Source organism: Salmo salar, chromosome 12 (assembly GCF_965601325.2).
Source record: "Salmo salar chromosome 12, fSalSal1, whole genome shotgun sequence".
Taxonomy (NCBI): domain Eukaryota; kingdom Metazoa; phylum Chordata; class Actinopteri; order Salmoniformes; family Salmonidae; genus Salmo; species Salmo salar.
Window position 1 is genome coordinate 15,833,325 of NC_138302.1, and position 23,384 is coordinate 15,856,708.

At 47.5% G+C, this 23,384-nt stretch overlaps 2 protein-coding genes across 4 annotated transcripts in view; one reads left to right on the forward strand and one right to left on the reverse strand.

The window, feature by feature from the left end:
* LOC123725424 (uncharacterized) overlaps positions 1–657 on the reverse strand; it is a 31,807-nt gene extending 31,150 nt beyond the window's left edge. For both annotated transcript variants that reach the window (XR_014379613.1, XM_082958620.1), the window contains exons 1-2: positions 435–657; positions 164–206 (exon numbers count right to left, since the gene is read on the reverse strand). Coding sequence is in view for 1 of the 2 variants with exons in the window: in XM_082958620.1 (XP_082814746.1) it covers positions 164–191 (28 nt within the window). In the remaining variant the exon portion in view is untranslated. The remainder of the gene's footprint in view (positions 1–163; positions 207–434) is intronic.
* Positions 658–681: 24 nt separating this feature from the next.
* Positions 682–23,384, forward strand: part of LOC106564250 (coiled-coil and C2 domain-containing protein 1A) — a 41,621-nt gene continuing 18,918 nt past the window's right edge. For both annotated transcript variants that reach the window (XR_014379614.1, XM_045690803.2), the window contains exons 1-16: positions 682–883; positions 1,327–1,416; positions 1,546–1,669; positions 1,929–2,035; positions 2,182–2,403; positions 2,688–3,006; positions 3,150–3,259; positions 8,849–8,921; positions 10,241–10,339; positions 10,523–10,650; positions 10,871–10,943; positions 11,798–11,925; positions 12,066–12,165; positions 12,455–12,627; positions 18,031–18,144; positions 18,657–18,715. Coding sequence is in view for 1 of the 2 variants with exons in the window: in XM_045690803.2 (XP_045546759.1) it covers positions 1,360–1,416; positions 1,546–1,669; positions 1,929–2,035; positions 2,182–2,403; positions 2,688–3,006; positions 3,150–3,259; positions 8,849–8,921; positions 10,241–10,339; positions 10,523–10,650; positions 10,871–10,943; positions 11,798–11,925; positions 12,066–12,165; positions 12,455–12,627; positions 18,031–18,144; positions 18,657–18,715 (1,886 nt within the window). In the remaining variant the exon portion in view is untranslated. The remainder of the gene's footprint in view (positions 884–1,326; positions 1,417–1,545; positions 1,670–1,928; positions 2,036–2,181; positions 2,404–2,687; positions 3,007–3,149; positions 3,260–8,848; positions 8,922–10,240; positions 10,340–10,522; positions 10,651–10,870; positions 10,944–11,797; positions 11,926–12,065; positions 12,166–12,454; positions 12,628–18,030; positions 18,145–18,656; positions 18,716–23,384) is intronic.

Here is a 23,384-nt window from a genome sequence, read left to right on the forward strand (position 1 = left end):
CTGGTTAAATAAAAATCTCTAATAAATTCAACTATGTTGGATGAAAGTTATGTCCAGGTATTCACTTTAGGAATGAATGATTTCGACCAATGAAAGCATTGGAGATCATTTAAGCCCCAATATACAGTTGATGTGAATTTAATGGGGGCTATTTCAGCCTTACTTGTGGTTTGCTTTCGTTTTTTGGTCATCCTCCCAAAATAGCTCTTCAAATGCCATGCAAAACCAAAACAGAGACAAAGTGTCAGTTGGCTAAGTTAGCTCCAATGATTTGCCAATTATATCAGATATCATGACACTGGCAAAACATCTCATTCAAAACAAAGACAACTAGCCAATAACATCTATCTAGCTAATACTTTTGAATTTTGATGGTAGATTTTAGTTTCTCCTCAAGCTCTTGGTCTGGTCACAACTGTAGCTAGCTAGCCTACCTGGCAGTGCAGATCAAGGATTGTGAGTGGTCTCTCTTGCTAGCTAGCTATCAAACTTTTGGCACTCTCACTGAAACATATAGCTACAGTGCATACCAAGCACAACTGGCTTGCTAAGATTAAAACACATCTAATGTTCAGTGACGAATATGAGATTTTTACACAAATCTTCGACCTGACCTCACAGCTAGACACTTGTTAGAATATTTTTCAGCGATTTCTGGGCGTGTCCTTCAAACGCCGTAAAGCAAGGTAGTCGCGTTGCCAATGGTTACCCAATGCAGGAAGTAGGAAGTAGCCAATGTATACACCTTTTCGTGTTTAAATAGCTCTCTAACTAACAGTAATTTATACGTGACTAGCGTTCTCTCATATGCTTTCGAAATGATCAGTCGTCGTATGAACTAAGAAAGCGCTCAACATATGGTCCGTGGATAACGTATGACAAGGTAAAACAAAGCTTTTAGTGGCAATGTTTACAAATGACATGACAGCTTCTAGCAAGCTAACTTTAGCTAGTTAACAAGCTAACTACTGCAAGTCAGAGCTGCTCATCATCGAATAAGGATAAACAACATTTTTGCCATGGGTGATGCTATGAATTTGCTGTTGATAGCTAGCTAACTGCTAACGTCACTGTACTAATTTGTTGCTAAGCGTTGTCAGAGACTCACACAAAACGTGAGCCGTCAACGAATGTGTTATTACCAGCCATGATATCAATGAAATATATCCAACTAGCTAAATGCAGTGTAAATTTAACAAAGTCCTGTAGCTAGCTGTCCATTTTTGTCTGTCAATATGTGTACGATAAAAGCTGAATATAGCTAACTACTGGAACTATTTGCCAGATGTTACAATATGTCTCTTTGGTTCTACTGTGTTGTTGTAGTTGTGACACAGGTCAGTTGACAAGGTTCTCTCCATGAGTCACAGTCGGAACCCCCCGCCCAGGGGACAGGGGGCAGCGCGAGCCAAACAGGTAACGTCATTTTGATCATTGATTTGATAATGAATTATCATTGATAACTGTAAGTCAAGTTGTCATTGATAACACTAGTCATTTGTGTTTTCAATTCTCTTTCTTTCTCCCTCTCTTTGTCTCTCTAAGATGGGGCTGCTCCTGGATCTGTCTCCGGATGGAGGGATGGATGGAGGAGGAAATGAAAAAGAGCTGGAGGCGGAGCTACTGGCTCTGATGGGCGGGGGCGGGTCCCAGGGCAAGAGAGGAAAAGGTGAGGATCATCCTAATCATCATCCTCACCCATTATCTTCTCCCAATCTTGTATGAAATAACTTCCACAGACCCTACCACTAGAACCGGGTGTGTGTGTGTGTGTGTGTGTGTGTGTGTGTGTGTGTGTGTGTGTGTGTGTGTGTGTGTGTGTGTGTGTGTGTGTGTGTGTGTGTGTGTGTGTGTGTGTGTGTGTGTGTGTGTGTGTGTGTGTGTGTGTGTGTGTGTGTGTGTGTGTGTGTGCCTGCCTCTCTCCACAGCTCCAGTTCCCATGGCTGACATCGAGCGTATGGCGGCTCTGTGTATGAAGGACCTTGATTATGATGATGTTGGGGATGATGATCTGGAGGATGATGATGATCTCCTGGTATCCACCATGTTTACACTCCTCTTCACACTTCTCTTGTCCTTTATCTTCCTCCTATCTGTTGTTGTTTCATTCCCAATGGCAACACTTTTCCTAAATTGTGTGTGTTTATGTGTGTGTGTTTATGTGTCTTTATCCATCCCCAGGCTGAGCTGAATGAGGTTTTGGAGGACGATGATGATGTTGAAGAGGTTCAGAAACCTCCCAGCTCTAACTCCACCCCCCGCTCCACCCCCAGCACTCCTAGTGGTACAACCGGGCTGGAGGCCTGCCTGGCTGAACGCATTGACATGTACCAGACAGCCATCTCCAATGCTAATGCAGAGGGGGAGACCAGCAAGGCTCGCAGATACGACCGCGGATTGAAGGTGAGCCAGAGACTATGGGCTGGTTGTATATGATGATGTGTCTCCGAGTAGCAGTACTGATCTATGACCAGTTTTTCCCTTAAGATTATAACGAACAAGATTACTGGACAGGATGGACCTGATCCTAGATCAGCAATCCCATGAGACGCTTGATACATACGGCTCCAGGAACATGAATTATCCCAGATTCATCTAGCCATATGTAAACCTGTGATTGGACATGTGAAGGTCTACTTTTCCAGTCAGCTGAATTGTATGTTTGTTTGCTTGTCGTCTCCCCCTAGACGTTGCAGTCCATGATGACGTCAGCCAAGAAAGGAAAACCCATCAACGAAGAGGAAATCCCGCCTCCTGTCGCTACAGGTGGAAAGCCTGCCCCAGCCCCCGTGCAGCAGCCTGAACCAATCAAAGAGCGGGGGCCGCCAACCCCAGTGCTGACGCCCTCCCCGTTCACCAATCAGAAGCCTCTGAGGGAGGCTCCGCCTGTTGCTCCGCCTCCTAAGCCCCGCCTCCTGGTCCCCCCTCAGAAACACACTGCTGTTACCCCGGATACGCCTGCTATCTCCCCACTCACCCCTATTCAACCAGACGCACGGCACTCAGGTAGATCACACACATTTTTGAAGACAGATGCCAGCTTGAAGAGACACCAACCTGTAAATGTCACCGCCGTCCCCTAAGCACTGGAACATTCTGGTTGTTATATCATTCTCTCTCTCTCTCCCTCCTCCCCTCTCTCTCTGTAGAGTTGAAGCAGTGTGTTCTAAACAGACAGAGGGAGTATAAGCTGGCAGCCCTCCACGCCAAGCAGGGAGGAGAGTCAGAGCTGGCCAGACAACACTACCACATCGCCAAGGTACCCCACACACTAGGGCTTAACCTCTATGGGCTAGGTGGGACGCTTGCGTCCCACCTACTCAACAGCCAGTGTAATCCCGTGGCGCGTTATTCAAATACCTCAAAAATGCAAAAACTTCAATTTTTCAGACATATGACTATTTTACACCATTTTAAAGACAAGACTCTCGTTAATCTAACCACACTGTCCGATTTCAAAAAGGCCAGAAATAATCAGACACCCATTTTTCAAGCTAGCATATAATGTCACATAAACCCAAACCACAGCTAAATGCAGCACTAACCTTTGATGATCTTCATCAGATGACAACCCTAGGACATTATGTTATACAATACATGCATGTTTTGTTCAATCAAGTTCATATTTATATCAAAAAACAGCTTTTTACATTAGCATGTGACTAGCATGTGACTAGCATTCCCACCGAACACTGCCGGTGAATTTACTAAATTACTCACGATAAACGTTCACAAAAAACATAACAATTATTTTAAGAATTATAGATACAGAACTCCTCTATGCACTCGATATGTCCGATTTTAAAATAGCTTTTCGGTGAAAGCACATTTTGCAATATTCTCAGTAGATAGCCCGGCATCACAGGTCTAGCTATTTAGACACCCAGCAAGTTTAGCACTCACCAAAGTCAGATTTACTATAAGAAAAATGTTATTACCTTTGCTGTTCTTCGTCAGAATGCACTCCCAGGACTTCTACTTCAATAACAAATGTTGGTTTGGTCCCAAATAATCCATTGTTATATCTAAATAGCGGCGTTTTGTTCGTGCGTTCAAGACACTATCCGAAAGGGTAAATAAGGGTGACGAGCATGGCGCATTTCGTCACAAAAAAATCCTAAATATTCCATTACAGTACTTCGAAGCATGTCAACCGCTGTTTAAAATCAATTTTTATGCCATTTTTCTCGTAAAAAAGCGATAATATTCCGACCGGGAATCTGCGTTTAGGTAAACAGACGAAAGAAAATAAAGCATGGGGTCGACTCGGGCACGCGCCTAAGCCCATAGTACTCTGATCGGCCACTTGCCAAACGCGATAATGTGTTTCAGCCAGAGGCTGCCTCGATATCATTCCGCTTTTTCCCGGGCTCTGAGAGCCTATGGGAGCCGTAGGAAGTGTCACGTTATAGCAAAGATCCTCAGTCTTCAATAAAAAGAGCCAAGATGAACAACAACTTGTCAGACAGGCCACTTCCTGCATGGAATCTTCTCAGGTTTTGGCCTGCCACATGAGTTCTGTTATACTCACAGACACCATTCAAACAGTTTTAGAAACTTTAGGGTGTTTTCTATCCAAAGCCAATAATTATATGCATATTCTAGTTACTGGGCAGGAGTAGTAACCAGATTAAATCGGGTACGTTTTTTATCCGGCCGTGTCAATACTGCCACCTAGCCTTAACAGGTTAAAGGACCTCCATGGACCTCCACTAGGGGTTAAAGGACCTCCATGGTTCTCCACTAGGGGTTAAAGGACCTCCGCTAGGGGTTAAAGGACCTCCGCTAGGGGTTAAAGGACCTCCACTAGGGGTTAAAGGACCTCCATGGACCTCCACTATGGGTTAAAGGACCTCCACTAGGGGTTAAAGGACCTCCACTAGGGGTTAAAGGACCTCCACTAGGGGTTAAAGGACCTCCATGGACCTCCACTAGGGGTTAAAGGACCTTCACTAGGGGTTAAAGGACCTTCACTAGGGGTTAAAGGACCTTCACTAGGGGTTAAAGGACCTCCACTAGGGGTTAAAGGACCTCCATGGACCTCCACTAGGAGTTAAAGGACCTCCACTAGGGGTTAAAGGACATCCACTAGGGGTTAAAGGACCTCCACTAGGGGTTATTTAAAGGACCTCCACTAGGGGTTAAAGGACCTCCATGGACCTCCACTAGGGGTTAAAGGACCTCCACTAGGGGTTAAAGGACCTCCACTAGGGGTTAAAGGACCTCCACTAGGGGTTAAAGGACCTCCATGGACCTCCACTAGGGGTTAAAGGACCTCCACTAGGGGTTAAAGGACCTCCACTAGGGGTTAAAGGACCTCCATGGACCTCCACTAGGGGTTAAAGGACCTCCCGTAGGGGGTAAAGGACCTCCATGGACCTCCACTAGGGGTTAAAGGACCTCCACTAGGGGTTAAAGGACCTCCACTAGGGGTTAAAGGACCTCCATGGACCTCCACTAGGGGTTAAAGGACCTCCACTAGGGGTTAAAGGACCTCCACTAGGGGTTAAAGGACCTCCATGGACCTCCACTAGGGGTTAAAGGACCTCCACTAGGGGTTAAAGGACCTCCACTAGGGGTTAAAGGACCTCCATGGACCTCCACTAGGGGTTAAAGGACCTCCACTAGGGGTTAAAGGACCTCCATGGATCTCCACTAGGGGTTAAAGGACCTCCACTAGGGGTTAAAGGACCTCCACTAGGGGTTAAAGGACCTCCACTAGGGGTTAAAGGACCTCCATGGATCTCCACTAGGGGTTAATGGATCTCCACAAGGGGTTAAAGGACCTCCACTAGGGGTTAAAGGACCTCCACTAGGGGTTAAAGGACCTCCACTAGGGGTTAAAGGACCTCCATGGACCTCCACTAGGGGTTAAAGGACCTCCACTAGGGGTTAAAGGACCTCCACTAGGGGTTAAAGGACCTCCATGGACCTCCACTAGGGGTTAAAGGACCTCCACTAGGGGTTAAAGGACCTCCATGGAGGTCGCTTCAAATTGGGATCCTTAACGTTAAGAAAAATTGCTAAACATTTTTCGCACATAATTAAAGTCTAAGTGCAGTTATCTCAAAATATATATTATTTATATCCTAACAAGACGATAGGCTATAAAGGCTTGGGGAAAGTAGTGTCATTTTAAAGGTTGCTCAGCGATATGAAGTAGATGCAGAGAGTAAACGGTATAGTGGGTCAATTTCCGCAACAACTAAGGCCGTTGAAGTGCGAGGTTCAACTTCTCCGCTATTTTGGTGCCCTGTCTACCACGCTGTGAAGCGAACCAGTGCACATGCGCAGATACTGTGTGAGAGCCAAGTGTTGCATCTTGCTCATGTCAATATCCTAGTCTAGAGCCTTGCATTACTGAAGTTGTGAGACATTGCAATCCAAGAAGTTGCGAGATACAGCTTTTGATTGCCGATAGATAGACCTAGTGCACGGTTCTGACTGCCTGACTGGTGGCTGACCTGGCTATACTGATAGAACCGTGCACTAGGTCTGACTGTCTGTCTGGTGGCTGACCTGCCTATACTGATAGATAGGCCTAGTGCACGGTTCTGACTGCCTGCCTGGTGGCTGACCTGCCTATACTGATAGATAGGCCTAGTGCACGGTTCTGACTGCCTGCCTGGTGGCTGACCTGCCTATACTGATAGACCTAGTGCACGGTTCTGACTGCCTGCCTGGTGGCTGACCTGCCTATACTGATAGATAGGCCTAGTGCACGGTTCTGACTGCCTGCCTGGTGGCTGACCTGCCTATACTGATAGATGGGCCTAGTGCACGGTTCTGACTGTCTGCCTGGTGGCTGACCTGCCTATACTGATAGATAGGCCTAGTGCACGGTTCTGTCTGCCTGGTGGCTGACCTGCCTATACTGATAGATAGACCTAGTGCACGGTTCTGTCTGTCTGGTGGCTGACCTGCCTATACTGATAGATAGACCTAGTGCACGGTTCTGTCAGCCTGGTGGCTGACCTGCCTATACTGTGCCCCGTCCCTCTCTCTCTCCATCCCTTGCTAGCTCGCTATGAAAGATTTGAGTGTTTGTGTACGGCAACTAATCATTCTCCTCCTGTCTAAAAATACTGAATCTTAGCAGTTGATTCCTAGCGAAATCGAATCGTGACACTCAGAAATGGAAGTTGACACCGGGAGTCGCCACGCAAGGAGTCGAGGAATCAATTATTTTGAAGTCTACTCTCCACATCGTTAACAGTGTCAAAAATGGCAGAGAAAGACGAGACAGCAGTGAAGTCCTGTATGGCAAAACTTCCAGAAGTTAAATGAGAACGACATGCACACCTTTCCAGGTGGAATTGATGTACAGTAATGGCAGTTGTGGAAAAAGTACCCAAATGTCATACTTGAGTAAAAGTAAAGATACCTTCATTGAAAATAACTCAAGTCACTCGGCAAAATACTACTTGAGTACTATCAAAAGTAAACATATAAATCATTTAAAATTCCTTATATTTAGTCATATTTTTTAAATGTACAGATGGCCAGGGGCACACTCTGACATAATTTACAAAAGATGCATGTGTGTTTAGTGAGTCCGCCAGATCAGAGAACAAAGCATGTGTGTTTAGTGAGTCCGCCAGATCAGAGAACAAAGCATGTGTGTTTAGGGAGTCCGCCAGATCAGAGAACAAAGCATGTGTGTTTAGGGAGTCCGCCAGATCAGAGAACAAAGCATGTGTGTTTAGTGAGTCCGCCAGATCAGAGAACAAAGCATGTGTGTTTAGTGAGTCCGCCAGATCAGAGAACAAAGCATGTGTGTTTAGTGAGTCCGCCAGATCAGAGAACAAAGCATGTGTGTTTAGTGAGTCCGCCAGATCAGAGAACAAAGCATGTGTGTTTAGTGAGTCCGCCAGATCAGAGAACAAAGCATGTGTGTTTAGTGAGTCCGCCAGATCAGAGAACAAAGCATGTGTGTTTAGTGAGTCCGCCAGATCAGAGAACAAAGCATGTGTGTTTAGTGAGTCCGCCAGATCAGAGAACAAAGCATGTGTGTTTAGTGAGTCCGCCAGATCAGAGAACAAAGCATGTGTGTTTAGTGAGTCCGCCAGATCAGAGAACAAAGCATGTGTGTTTAGTGAGTCCGCCAGATCAGAGAACAAAGCATGTGTGTTTAGGGAGTCCGCCAGATCAGAGAACAAAGCATGTGTGTTTAGTGAGTCCGCCAGATCAGAGGCTGTAGGGATGAGATGTTCTCTTGATAAGTGTGTGAATTGGACCATTTTCCTGTCCTGCTAAGCATTCAAAGTGTAACAAGTACTTTTAGGAGTCAGGGAAAATGTATGGAGTAAAAAGTCCATTATTGTCTTTAGGAATGAATGACTAGATGCCGGCTGTTGCATTGCATCAACCAATAGCTGCGTGCCACGTCATCAACTGCTCATTCTGACATCAAGTTGCTGTATCACATGATGTGGTTAGCTGATATGTTCAACACCTATCCCAGTGGAGGCTGGTGAGGGGAGGACGGCTCATAATAATGACCGGAACGGATCTCATGGAATGGCATGGAACACCTATAAACCATGTGTCTGATGTATTTGATACCATTCCACTAGTTCAGCTCCAGCCATTACCACGAGCCCATCCTCCCCAATTAAGGTGCCACCAACCTCCTGTGACCTATCCAGCCATTGTGAGATCTGGCATGTCGGCAATGTACAGGAACACACCCACCTGACGACACCCCTTCACCACCTCTCCCTCTTCACCACCTCTCCCTCTTCACCTCCTCTCCCTCTCCACCACCCCTTCACCTCCTCCCCCTTTATTTACCCACCCTCCTCTCCTTCTCCTCTCCCTCTTCACCTCCTCTCCTCTCCTTGTACAGAAACTAGACCCAGTAGTAGAGGCGTTGGACAGAGGAGAACCAGTGGACCTCAGCTCTCTACCTCCCCCTCCAGGTGCGCTTGGCTTACTACACCTGAGTCCTAAATCAATTTTATTTTTTTATTTCACCTTTATTTAACCAGGTAGGCCAGTTGAGAACAAGTTCTGATTTACAACTGCGACCTGGCCAAGATAAAGCAAAGCAGTGCGACACAAACAACAACACTGAGTTACACATGGAATAAACAAAACATACAGTCAATAATACAATAGAGAAAGTCTATATACAGTGTGTGCAAATGAGGTAGGATAAGAGGGGTGAGGCAATAAATAGGCCATAGTGTCGAAATTATTACAGTATGTCAAATTAAACACTGGGGATAGATGTGCAGAAGATGAGTGTGCAAGTAGCGATACTGGTGTGCAAAGGAGTAAAATAAATAAAATAAGTAACAAATAGTGATGAGGTAGTTGGATGGGCTATTTACAGATTACAGATGACAGCTGGTGCTTAAAGCTAGTGAGGGAGATATGAGTCTCAATGTTACCCGACTCCCTATATAGTGCACTACTTTTGACCAGGGCCTATAGGGTTCCATTTGGAACTCATCCCTAAAGACCTGCTAGAGACCTAGAAGACCAGGGTCTCATCCCTAAAGACCTGCTAGAGGGCTAGAAGACCAGGGTCTCATCCCTAAAGACCTGCTAGAGACTAGAAGACCAGGGTCCTCATCCCTAAAAGACCTGCTAGAGACTAGAAGACCAGGGTCTCATCTCTAAAGACCTGCTAGAGACTAGAAGACCAGGGTCTCATCCCTAAAGACCTGCTAGAGACTAGAAGACCAGGGTCTCATCCCTAAAGACCTGCTAGAGACTAGAAGACCAGGGTCTCATCCCTAAAGACCTACTAGAGACTAGAAGACCAGGGTCTCATCCCTAAAGACCTGCTAGAGACTAGAAGACCAGGGTCTCATCCCTAAAGACCTGCTAGAGACTAGAAGACCAGGGTCTCATCCCTAAAGACCTGCTAGAGACTAGAAGACCAGGGTCTCATCCCTAAAGACCTGCTAGAGACTAGAAGACCAGGGTCTCATCCCTAAAGACCTGCTAGAGACTAGAAGACCAGGGTCTCATCCCTAAAGACCTGCTAGAGACTAGAAGACCAGGGTCTGTATTCATAGTGTCTCAGTCTCTAAGAGAGTGCTGCTGATCTGGGATCAGTTTTCCCTTTTTAGATCACAATGAAAAAGATGACATGGGGAACCTGATCCTAGATCAGGACTCCTACTCTGAGACGCTTTGTACATTCCACCCTGACCCCTAAACATCTGATCTCAACCCCCCCATACGGCCTAACTCCTCTTCTCATCCCTCTCTCTCTCTCTCTCCTCAGGAGATGCAGTGGTAGAGCGTTCAGCTCCTCCTCCTCCCCAGTCTTCCTCCAGACCCTCCCCTGCTGCTCCCCCTGCAGCTCCCCCGGTGGCCGACTCCGGTAACACACGTCATATTAATAATAATAATAATAATAATGATGGATTGGATGTATAAAGGGCCTTTCCAAAGGGGAAATCACCTCCTCCATCACCAATGTGTAGCACCCATCGGGTTGATGCACGGCAGCCATTTTGTGCCAGGTCGCTCAGTGGAGACGTGTGTGTGTGTGTGTGTGTGACAGCCCTCCCAGCCCCAGGCAGTGTAGGGGAAGCGTTACAACAGAGGATGGACAGATACAAAGCTGCAGCAGAGGGGGCCAGGAGCAAAGGAGACGACCGCAAGGCACGCATGCACCAGCGCATCGTCAAGGTACACACACATCAAAGAAATGACTGGTGGTTCACGCACACACACACACACACACACACACACACACATCAAAGAATGAGAAAGAACTCCAAAAGTTCCATGCTTTTGACAGCAGAAACGTCTCACACACACACTGTAATGTATACCTGCTCGGATATATCGTACTAGTGTGTGTGTGTGTGTGTGTGTGTGTGTGTGTGTGTGTGTGTGTGTGTAACAGCAATACCAGGATGCCATCAAGTCTCATAAGGCTGGACGACCAGTCAACCTGGCTGATCTTCCTGTACCACCAGGTAACCTGCATTTAGCTGCAGCTTTTATCATGTACATTTCTGTCATTAAGCAGATGCTCTTATTCCCCGTGGGAATCCAACCCAGGCGTTGCAGGTGCCGTGCTCTACCCACTGAGCCACACATGACCTCTATAATAGGTGTTTGAGTGCAGTGTGTGTTCAGTCTGTACCGTGTTTGTTTATATGATGGATTCATTGTATGAGAGTTTTTAATTTATATACTTTGTTACTCTCAGGCTGGCCCTTGCTAGCATCATGTTTTATTAGCGTGTTTTTAGCGTGTACGCCTTAGCATGTTTTTTGCATGTACTCCGTAGCATGTTTTTTGCATGTACCCCGTAGCGTGGTTTTGCGTGTACGCCGTAGCGTGTTCTTAGCGTGTACGTCGTAGCATGTATGCCGTAGCATGTTTTTAGCGTGTATTCTGTAGCGTGTTTTTAGCATGTACGCCGTAGAGTGTTTTTAGCGTGTACGCCGTAGCGTGTTTTTAGCGTGTACCCCGTAGCATGTTTTTAGCATGTACGCCGTAGGGTCTTGTTAGCGTGTACCCCGTAGCGTGCTTTTAGCGTGTACGCCGTAGCGTGTTTTTAGCGTGTACGCCGTAGCGTGTTTTTAGCGTGTACGCCGTAGCGTGTTTTTAGCGTGTACGCCGTAGCGTGTTTTTAGCATGTACGCCGTAGGGTCTTGTTAGCGTGTACCCCGTAGCGTGCTTTTAGCGTGTACGCCGTAGCGTGTTTTTAGCGTGTACGCCGTAGCGTGTTTTTAGCGTGTACGCCATAGCGTGTTTTTAGCGTGTACGCCGTAGCGTGTTTTTGTTCTTTGTGTTTACTATGTACTGTGTTGTTGTGGCCCAGGCTGTCCTCCGCTGCAGGGCTCAGAGAGCAGCCAGCAGAACTTCATGGGCGTCCTGGAGACGGCCATGAAACTAGCCAATCAGGACGCAGACGCAGAGGACGAGGACGGAACAGGGACATTGGCCAAGGTAACCACCATGACCTATGACCCTGACACACGTAATGTCATGACATTTCTTGACGCTCAAGATTGTTCTGGAAAGTGGGAAAATATGGATACTATGGTCATGTTTACAATATTTAACTTCTGTTCACTTAACCCCCCCAGCCTGCAGTGGGAGCTCCAGTCCAGAAAGGCAAATCCCCGACCCCTCCCACACCAGGTTCTGGAGGCAACACAACACAGGGCTCCAGACTGGGGCTTAAAGGTGTGTGTATGTTGGTGTCAGTTTGTATGTCAGTGTGTCGGTACGTGTGTATGCACATATTCATAGACGTGTTAAATTCATCCCTTGACATGAACAAATTCATTCTCCCATTGACACCTCTTCATTAGCCACTCTGATGTCTCCCTACACAGACACACACACACACACACACACACACACACACACACACATTTCCCTCTCCCCCTCCCCCTCCCCCACACTCACACATACATCCCCATCCTGACTCCCTCCCTCCCTCCCCCCTGTGACGTCCCTTCCTGTGGTGCAGCCCAGCAGCAGTTGGACTTCCTGTTGCTGCGACGGCAGGCGTTCGTCCGGGCGGCGCTGCGTTCCAAACAGATGAAGGACATGCAGGGAGCGGCGGTCCATCTCCGACACGCTAAAGGACTGGACCAGATGATCAGCGCCACCAAGGGAGGTCTGCCTGTAGACATCACCAAGGTGTGTGTTTGGGCTGGTGGAGGGTTACCTGTAGACATCACCAAGGTGTGTGTTTGGGCTGGTGGAGGGTTACCTGTAGACATCACCAAGGTGTGTGTTTGGGCTGGTGGAGGGTTACCTGTAGACATCACCAAGGTGTGTGTTTGGGCTGGTGGAGGGTTACCTGTAGACATCACCAAGGTGTGTGTTTGGGCTGGTGGAGGGTTACCTGTAGACATCACCAAGGTGTGTGTTTGGGCTGGTGGAGGGTTACCTGTAGACATCACCAAGGTGTGTGTTTGGGCTGGTGGAGGGTTACCTGTAGACATCACCAAGGTGTGTGTTTGGGCTGGTGGAGGGTTACCTGTAGACATCACCAAGGTGTGTGTTTGGGCTGGTGGAGGGTTACCTGTAGACATCACCAAGGTGTGTGTTTGGGCTGGTGGAGGGTTACCTGTAGACATCACCAAGGTGTGTGTTTGGGCTGGTGGAGGGTTACCTGTAGACATCACCAAGGTGTGTGTTTGGGCTGGTGGAGGGTTACCTGTAGACATCACCAAGGTGTGTGTTTGGGCTGGTGGAGGGTTACCTGTAGACATCACCAAGGTGTGTGTTTGGGCTGGTGGAGGGTTACCTGTAGACATCACCAAGGTGTGTGTTTGGGCTGGTGGAGGGTTACCTGTAGACATCACCAAGGTGTGTGTTTGGGCTGGTGGAGGGTTACCTGTAGACATCACCAAGGTGTGTGTTTGGGCTGGTGGAGGGTTACCTGTAGACATCACCACGGTGTGTGTTTGGGCTGGTGGAGGGTTACCTGTAGACATCACCAAGGTGTGTGTTTGGGCTGGTGGAGGGTTACCTGTAGACATCACCAAGGTGTGTGTTTGGGCTGGTGGAGGGTTACCTGTAGACATCACCAAGGTGTGTGTTTGGGCTGGTGGAGGGTTACCTGTAGACATCACCAAGGTGTGTGTTTGGGCTGGTGGAGGGTTACCTGTAGACATCACCAAGGTGTGTGTTTGGGCTGGTGGAGGGTTACCTGTAGACATCACCAAGGTGTGTGTTTGGGCTGGTGGAGGGTTACCTGTAGACATCACCAAGGTGTGTGTTTGGGCTGGTGGAGGGTTACCTGTAGACATCACCAAGGTGTGTGTTTGGGCTGGTGGAGGGTTACCTGTAGACATCACCAAGGTGTGTGTTTGGGCTGGTGGAGGGTTACCTGTAGACATCACCAAGGTGTGTGTTTGGGCTGGTGGAGGGTTACCTGTAGACATCACCAAGGTGTGTGTTTGGGCTGGTGGAGGGTTACCTGTAGACATCACCAAGGTGTGTGTTTGGGCTGGTGGAGGGTTACCTGTAGACATCACCAAGGTGTGTGTTTGGGCTGGTGGAGGGTTACCTGTAGACATCACCAAGGTGTGTGTTTGGGCTGGTGGAGGGTTACCTGTAGACATCACCAAGGTGTGTGTTTGGGCTGGTGGAGGGTTACCTGTAGACATCACCAAGGTGTGTGTTTGGGCTGGTGGAGGGTTACCTGTAGACATCACCAAGGTGTGTGTTTGGGCTGGTGGAGGGTTACCTGTAGACATCACCAAGGTGTGTGTTTGGGCTGGTGGAGGGTTACCTGTAGACATCACCAAGGTGTGTGTTTGGGCTGGTGGAGGGTTACCTGTAGACATCACCAAGGTGTGTGTTTGGGCTGGTGGAGGGTTACCTGTAGACATCACCAAGGTGTGTGTTTGGGCTGGTGGAGGGTTACCTGTAGACATCACCAAGGTGTGTGTTTGGGCTGGTGGAGGGTTACCTGTAGACATCACCAAGGTGTGTGTTTGGGCTGGTGGAGGGTTACCTGTAGACATCACCAAGGTGTGTGTTTGGGCTGGTGGAGGGTTACCTGTAGACATCACCAAGGTGTGTGTTTGGGCTGGTGGAGGGTTACCTGTAGACATCACCAAGGTGTGTGTTTGGGCTGGTGGAGGGTTACCTGTAGACATCACCAAGGTGTGTGTTTGGGCTGGTGGAGGGTTACCTGTAGACATCACCAAGGTGTGTGTTTGGGCTGGTGGAGGGTTACCTGTAGACATCACCAAGGTGTGTGTTTGGGCTGGTGGAGGGTTACCTGTAGACATCACCAAGGTGTGTGTTTGGGCTGGTGGAGGGTTACCTGTAGACATCACCAAGGTGTGTGTTTGGGCTGGTGGAGGGTTACCTGTAGACATCACCAAGGTGTGTGTTTGGGCTGGTGGAGGGTTACCTGTAGACATCACCAAGGTGTGTGTTTGGGCTGGTGGAGGGTTACCTGTAGACATCACCAAGGTGTGTGTTTGGGCTGGTGGAGGGTTACCTGTAGACATCACCAAGGTGTGTGTTTGGGCTGGTGGAGGGTTACCTGTAGACATCACCAAGGTGTGTGTTTGGGCTGGTGGAGGGTTACCTGTAGACATCACCAAGGTGTGTGTTTGGGCTGGTGGAGGCTTACCTGTAGACATCACCAAGGTGTGTGTTTGGGCTGGTGGAGGGTTACCTGTAGACATCACCAAGGTGTGTGTTTGGGCTGGTGGAGGGTTACCTGTAGACATCACCAAGGTGTGTGTTTGGGCTGGTGGAGGGTTACCTGTAGACATCACCAAGGTGTGTGTTTGGGCTGGTGGAGGGTTACCTGTAGACATCACCAAGGTGTGTGTTTGGGCTGGTGGAGGGTTACCTGTAGACATCACCACGGTGTGTGTTTGGGCTGGTGGAGGGTTACCTGTAGACATCACCAAGGTGTGTGTTTGGGCTGGTGGAGGGTTACCTGTAGACATCACCAAGGTGTGTGTTTGGGCTGGTGGAGGGTTACCTGTAGACATCACCAAGGTGTGTGTTTGGGCTGGTGGAGGGTTACCTGTAGACATCACCAAGGTGTGTGTTTGGGCTGGTGGAGGGTTACCTGTAGACATCACCAAGGTGTGTGTTTGGGCTGGTGGAGGGTTACCTGTAGACATCACCAAGGTGTGTGTTTGGGCTGGTGGAGGGTTACCTGTAGACATCACCACGGTGTGTGTTTGGGCTGGTGGAGGGTTACCTGTAGACATCACCAAGGTGTGTGTTTGGGCTGGTGGAGGGTTACCTGTAGACATCACCAAGGTGTGTGTTTGGGCTGGTGGAGGGTTACCTGTAGACATCACCAAGGTGTGTGTTTGGGCTGGTGGAGGGTTACCTGTAGACATCACCAAGGTGTGTGTTTGGGCTGGTGGAGGGTTACCTGTAGACATCACCACGGTGTGTGTTTGGGCTGGTGGAGGGTTACCTGTAGACATCACCAAGGTGTGTGTTTGGGCTGGTGGAGGGTTACCTGTAGACATCACCAAGGTGTGTGTTTGGGCTGGTGGAGGGTTACCTGTAGACATCACCAAGGTGTGTGTTTGGGCTGGTGGAGGGTTACCTGTAGACATCACCAAGGTGTGTGTTTGGGCTGGTGGAGGGTTACCTGTAGACATCACCAAGGTGTGTGTTTGGGCTGGTGGAGGGTTACCTGTAGACATCACCAAGGTGTGTGTTTGGGCTGGTGGAGGGTTACCTGTAGACATCACCAAGGTGTGTGTTTGGGCTGGTGGAGGGTTACCTGTAGACATCACCAAGGTGTGTGTTTGGGCTGGTGGAGGGTTACCTGTAGACATCACCAAGGTGTGTGTTTGGGCTGGTGGAGGGTTACCTGTAGACATCACCAAGGTGTGTGTTTGGGCTGGTGGAGGGTTACCTGTAGACATCACCAAGGTGTGTGTTTGGGCTGGTGGAGGGTTACCTGTAGACATCACCAAGGTGTGTGTTTGGGCTGGTGGAGGGTTACCTGTAGACATCACCAAGGTGTGTGTTTGGGCTGGTGGAGGGTTACCTGTAGACATCACCACGGTGTGTGTTTGGGCTGGTGGAGGGTTACCTGTAGACATCACCAAGGTGTGTGTTTGGGCTGGTGGAGGGTTACCTGTAGACATCACCAAGGTGTGTGTTTGGGCTGGTGGAGGGTTACCTGTAGACATCACCAAGGTGTGTGTTTGGGCTGGTGGAGGGTTACCTGTAGACATCACCAAGGTGTGTGTTTGGGCTGGTGGAGGGTTACCTGTAGACATCACCAAGGTGTGTGTTTGGGCTGGTGGAGGGTTACCTGTAGACATCACCAAGGTGTGTGTTTGGGCTGGTGGAGGGTTACCTGTAGACATCACCAAGGTGTGTGTTTGGGCTGGTGGAGGGTTACCTGTAGACATCACCAAGGTGTGTGTTTGGGCTGGTGGAGGGTTACCTGTAGACATCACCAAGGTGTGTGTTTGGGCTGGTGGAGGGTTACCTGTAGACATCACCAAGGTGTGTGTTTGGGCTGGTGGAGGGTTACCTGTAGACATCACCAAGGTGTGTGTTTGGGCTGGTGGAGGGTTACCTGTAGACATCACCAAGGTGTGTGTTTGGGCTGGTGGAGGGTTACCTGTAGACATCACCAAGGTGTGTGTTTGGGCTGGTGGAGGGTTACCTGTAGACATCACCAAGGTGTGTGTTTGGGCTGGTGGAGGGTTACCTGTAGACATCACCAAGGTGTGTGTTTGGGCTGGTGGAGGGTTACTTTTCACAAATTCACAGCTTTTCCAGAAGTCCAAGAATCTGCAGGAAATAATAAAGCAGGAAATCTTCAACCAGAATTTTGGGGAAGGTTTTTCATTTTGCAACACGAGGAGGACTGTGTGTTTCAAGGTTAAGGAAGGAGGGAGGGAGGGAGGGAAAGGAGGAACATTGAGACTGCAGGAGAGGAGCCAGGAACAGATGGAGAGGACAGGGGGAGACCAAGACACCTGTGTGTGTGTGTGTGTGTGTGTGTGTGTGTGTGTGTGTGTGTGTGTGTGTGTGTGTGTGTGTGTGTGTGTGTGTGTGTGTGTGTGTGTGTGTGTGTGTGTGTGTGTGTGTGTGTGTGTGTGTGTGTGTGTGTGTGTGTGTGTGAGATCTATATATAATCTCCTGCTGTTGACTTTTCACACCTCTCTCTTTACCTCTCTATTTCCACTTCATTTTCTTCTCCTCTACTACACACCTCTCTCTTTCTCACTCTCTTTTTGTGTCGGTGTGTGTGTGTCGGTGTGTGTGTCGGTGTGTCTACATATTTGTTATGCGTTAAATTCATCCCTTGATATTAACCATTTCACACACACTTACCCCCCCCGCCACACACACACATTCATCTTCCTCCATCTCTCCTCCTCTCTCTCTCTCTTCCTCATCCTCTCTTCCTGTCTCTCTCATTGATTTATCCATCCGTCTCTCTCTCCCCTGTCTCCTCTCCCCTCTCATCTCCCCATCTCCTCTCTGACTCAGAGGGGTTAAATACGGAAGACACATTTTTGGTTGAAAGCGTTCCGTTGTACAACTGACTAGGTATCCCCTTTCCGTTTCCTGCCACAGGTCCCCAGTGCTCCAGTCAGTGAGGAGGACTACTCTCTGGCTCGGACTCGTTCCTCTCCTCGCTCCTCAGAGCAATACAGCAGCCTCATGGAGCTCCTCCGACAGCAGCACCAGGTTATTACAACTCTTATGACAACTTATTAAACAGCATATATTTAAAACAATATATTTATATAGCACCTCACCAACAATAAATGCTTCATTGAACCCTTATGCATACATACATACATACATACATACATACATACATACATACATACATACATACATACATACATACATACATACATACATACATACATGTACAGTACCAGTCAAAAGTTTGGACAGCTACTCATTCCAAGCTGTCATCATATATAAAATATATTTTGATTTGTTTAACACTTTTTTGGTTACTGCATGATTCAATATGTTGTATTTCATAGTTTTGATGTCTTCACTATTATTCTAAATGGTAAAAATAAAGAAAAAACCTGGAATGAGTAGGTGTGTCCAAACTTTTGACTGGTACTGTGTATGTGTGTGTGTATATATGTTTGTATGTGTATGTGTCAGTACAACACGTTATAATAAACTCAGAACATTTGATAGTACATTAATAACACATGATCTGTTTCTCTCTACAGAAATGTCTGGGTTACTCCCAGCAGTTCACTCACATGGGAAGCGTGGCCGAGACCTCCAGGTTAGTGGCAACAATTGAGTGTGAGCGTGAGCGTGCACGAGCGTACGTTAGTACACCGAGCACATCAAGAGGTTCAAAGAATTACCGGACTGATAAAAGTCAGTTCAGTACATATTTATTATGAAACAGATGTGTTTAAAAAGAGGTTCAAAAACAGACCGTGTTGAAAGGTCCTTAAAACAACCAGGACCTGCACACCACACAGTATGAATAGGAGGTCTACCTCGTTGCTCCCACACAGTATGAATAGGAGGTCTACCTCGTTCCTCCCACACAGTATGAATAGGAGGTCTACCTCGTTCCTCCCACACAGTATGTATAGGAGGTCTACCTCGTTCCTCCCACACAGTATGAATAGGAGGTCTACCTCGTTCCTCCCACACAGTATGAATAGGAGGTCTACCTCGTTCCTCCCACACAGTATGAATAGGAGGTCTACCTCGTTCCTCCCACACAGTATGTATAGGAGGTCTACCTCGTTCCTCCCACACAGTATGAATAGGAGGTCTACCTCGTGCCTCCCACACAGTATGTATAGGAGGTCTACCTCGTTCCTCCCACACAGTATGTATAGGAGGTCTACCTCGTTCCTCCCACACAGTATGTATAGGAGGTCTACCTCGTTCCTCCCACACAGTATGTATAGGAGGTCTACCTCGTTCCTCCCACACAGTATGTATAGGAGGTCTACCTCGTTCCTCCCACACAGTATGAATAGGAGGTCTACCTCGTTACTCCCACACAGTATGTATAGGAGGTCTACCTCGTTCCTCCCACACAGTATGTATAGGAGGTCTACCTCGTTCCTCCCACACAGTATGTATAGGAGGTCTACCTCGTTCCTCCCACACAGTATGTATAGGAGGTCTACCTCGTTCCTCCCACACAGTATGTATAGGAGGTCTACCTCGTTCCTCCCACACAGTATGTATAGGAGGTCTACCTCGTTCCTCCCACACAGTATGAATAGGAGGTCTACCTCGTTCCTCCCACACAGTATGAATAGGAGGTCTACCTCGTTACTCCCACACAGTATGTATAGGAGGTCTACCTCGTTGCTCCCACACAGTATGAATAGGAGGTCTACCTCGTTCCTCCCACACAGTATGTATAGGAGGTCTACCTCGTTCCTCCCACACAGTATGAATAGGAGGTCTACCTCGTTACTCCCACACAGTATGAATAGGAGGTCTACCTCGTTCCTCCCACACAGTATGTATAGGAGGTCTACCTCGTTCCTCCCACACAGTATGTATAGGAGGTCTACCTCGTTCCTCCCACACAGTATGTATAGGAGGTCTACCTCGTTCCTCCCACACAGTATGAATAGGAGGTCTACCTCGTTCCTCCCACACAGTATGTATAGGAGGTCTACCTCGTTCCTCCCACACAGTATGAATAGGAGGTCTACCTCGTTCCTCCCACACAGTATGTATAGGAGGTCTACCTCGTTCCTCCCACACAGTATGAATAGGAGGTCTACCTCGTTCCTCCCACACAGTATGAATAGGAGGTCTACCTCGTTCCTCCCACACAGTATGAATAGGAGGTCTACCTTGTTCCTCCCACACAGTATGAATAGGAGGTCTACCTCGTTCCTCCCACACAGTATGAATAGGAGGTCTACCTCGTTCCTCCCACACAGTATGAATAGGAGGTCTACCTCGTTCCTCCCACACAGTATGAATAGGAGGTCTACCTCGTTCCTCCCACACAGTATGAATAGGAGGTCTACCTCATTCCTCCCACACAGTATGAATAGGAGGTCTACCTCGTTCCTCCCACACAGTATGTATAGGAGGTCTACCTCGTTCCTCCCACACTGTATGTATAGGAGGTCTACCTCGTTCCTCCCACACTGTATGTATAGGAGGTCTACCTCTCTCCTCCCACACTGTATGTATAGGAGGTCTACCTCGCTCCTCCCACACAGTATGTATAGGAGGTCTACCTCGTTCCTCCCACACAGTATGTATAGGAGGTCTACCTCCTCCTCCCACACAGTATGTATAGGAGGTCTACCTCGTTCCTCCCACACAGTATGAATAGGAGGTCTACCTAGTTCCTCCCACACAGTATGTATAGGAGGTCTACCTCGCTCCTCCCACACTGTATGTATAGGAGGTCTACCTCGCTCCTCCCACACTGTTCAGAAATACTTTTAAAGAGAGACACAATAATTAGGATCAGGTGTGGCCGTTTCGTAGGCGTGGCCGTTTCGGGTGTGTGGCCAATTAGGAGGCGTGGTCAATTAGTAGGTGTGGTCAATTAGGAGGCATGGCCAACACACCTGAACACACTCAAATTGACACGACAAACACTTGAAACTGTTGAGTGTGAAGTTGATGATACTCATACACCTACAGTGTGGGAAAAATCCCCTGCTGATTTTGTACGTTTGCCCACTGACAAAGAAATGATCAGTCTATAATTTTAATGGTAGGTTATTTGAACAGTGAGAGACAGAATAACAACAAAAAAATCCAGAAAAACGCATGTCAAAAATGTTATACATTGATTTGCATTTTAATGAGGGAAATAAGTATTTGACCCCCTCTCAATCAGAAAGATTTCTGGCTCCCAGGTGTCTTTTATACAGGTAACGAGCTGAGATAAGGAGCATACTCTTAAAGGGAGTGCTCCTAATCTCAGCTTGTTACCTGTATAAAAGACACCTGTCCACAGAAGCAACCAATCAATCAGATTCCAAACTCTCCACCATGGCCAAGACCAAAGAGCTCTCCAAGGATGTCAGGAACAACATTGTAGACCTACACAAGGCTGGAATGAGCTACAAGACCATCGCCAAGCAGCTTGGTGAGAAGGTGACAACAGTTGGTGCGATTATTCGCAAATGGAAGAAGCACAAAATAACTGTCAATCTCCCTCGGCCTGGGGCTCCATGCAAGATCTCACCTCGTGGAGTTGCAATGATCATGAGAATGGTGAGGAATCAGCCCAGAACTACACGAGAGGATCTTGTCAATGATCTCAATGAAAACAATTGGTAACACACTACGCCGTGAAGGACTGAAATCCTGCAGCACCCGCAAGGTCCCCCTGCTCAAGAAAGCACATATACATGCCCTTCTGAACTTTGCCAATGAACATCTGAATGATTCAGAGGACAACTGGTGAAAGTGTTGTGGTCAGATGAGACCAAAATTGAGTTCTTTGGCATCAACTCAACTCGCCGTGTTTGGAGGAGGAGGAATGCTGCCTATGACCCCAAGAGCACCATCCCCACCGTCAAACATGGAGGTGGAAACATTATGCTTTAAGGGTGTTTTTCTGCTAAGGGGATAGAACAACTTCACCACATCATTTGACGGGGCCATGTACCGTCAAATCTTGGGTGAGAACCTCCTTCCCTCAGCCAGGGCATTGGAAATGGGTCGTGGATGGGTATTCCAGCATGACAATGACCCAAAACACACGGCCAAGGCAACAAAGGAGTGGCTCAAGAAGAAGCACATTAAGGTCCTGGAGTGGCCTAGCCAGTCTCCAGACCTTAATCCCATAGAAAATCTGTGGAGGGAGCTGAAGGTTCGAGTTGCCAAACGTCAGCCTCGAAACCTTAATGACTTGGAGAAGATCTGCAAAGAGGAGTGGGACAAAATCCCTCCTGAGATGTGTGCAAACCTGGTGGCCAACTACAAGAAATTTCTGACCTCTGTGATTGCCAACAAGGGTTTTGCCACCAGGTACTAAGTCATGTTTTGCAGAGGGGTCAAATACTTATTTCCCTCATTAAAATGTAAATCATTTTATAACATTTTTGACATGCGTTTTTCTGGATTCTTTTGTTATTCTGTGTCTCACTGTTCAAATAAACCTACTATTAAAATTATAGACTGATCATTTCTTTGTCAGTGTGCAAACGTACAAAATCAGCAGGGGATCAAATACTTTTTTTCCCTCACTGTATGGCAATGTTTGAATAGTAAGATACAATTTGGTCCCAACTACTGTAACACACATTTAACAAGTAAACACATTTAACAAATATAAGTGAAGATGCATTGAATTTAAGGAAATGGAATCTTCACAGTGTGTGTGTACCGTGTGAATCAGGGTGGGAAATGTAACTTTTTATTCCACCAGCCACTCAGAGTTTTTTTCTCAGCCATAATATTTTTTGTGCCATAATTACACCCCAAAGATAGTAACGGATGAGCATGTTTTGTAATGTTTCTAAAACAAGAAATTAATCACTAGTAAAAAGTAATGCGGTATATTGCTTAATTCCATTTTTGTAACCTGCGTCTTTTAACCAATGTATGCTAAAATAAATAATTTAGATACTATAGTAAAAACAGATAAACCGTTCTACAAATGAACCTGCCCTGCCACAAAATGCTGAGTCATACGACTTATTTAATATTGTAGTTCAGGGCTCTACACTGATGTGTTTTACAAGGAGTACATGATCTGCTTCTAAGTAGAAATGTAGAAGAACACAAATAAATCTAGGACAACAATTTAAACTATTTGAGTGTTTTAATGATAAGAAAGTGACAAGAAAGCTGATGAATACGTTTTTTGGAGTGATCCATGCTCAATCAAGCACAATCATTAGGCGAGACAAAAATGGTCAGCTGGCCCTTTAAGGGACGGGCCATTACCATGGTTACCGGGGCACTTGCTTGTCAGACTGCGACGTCTTCCT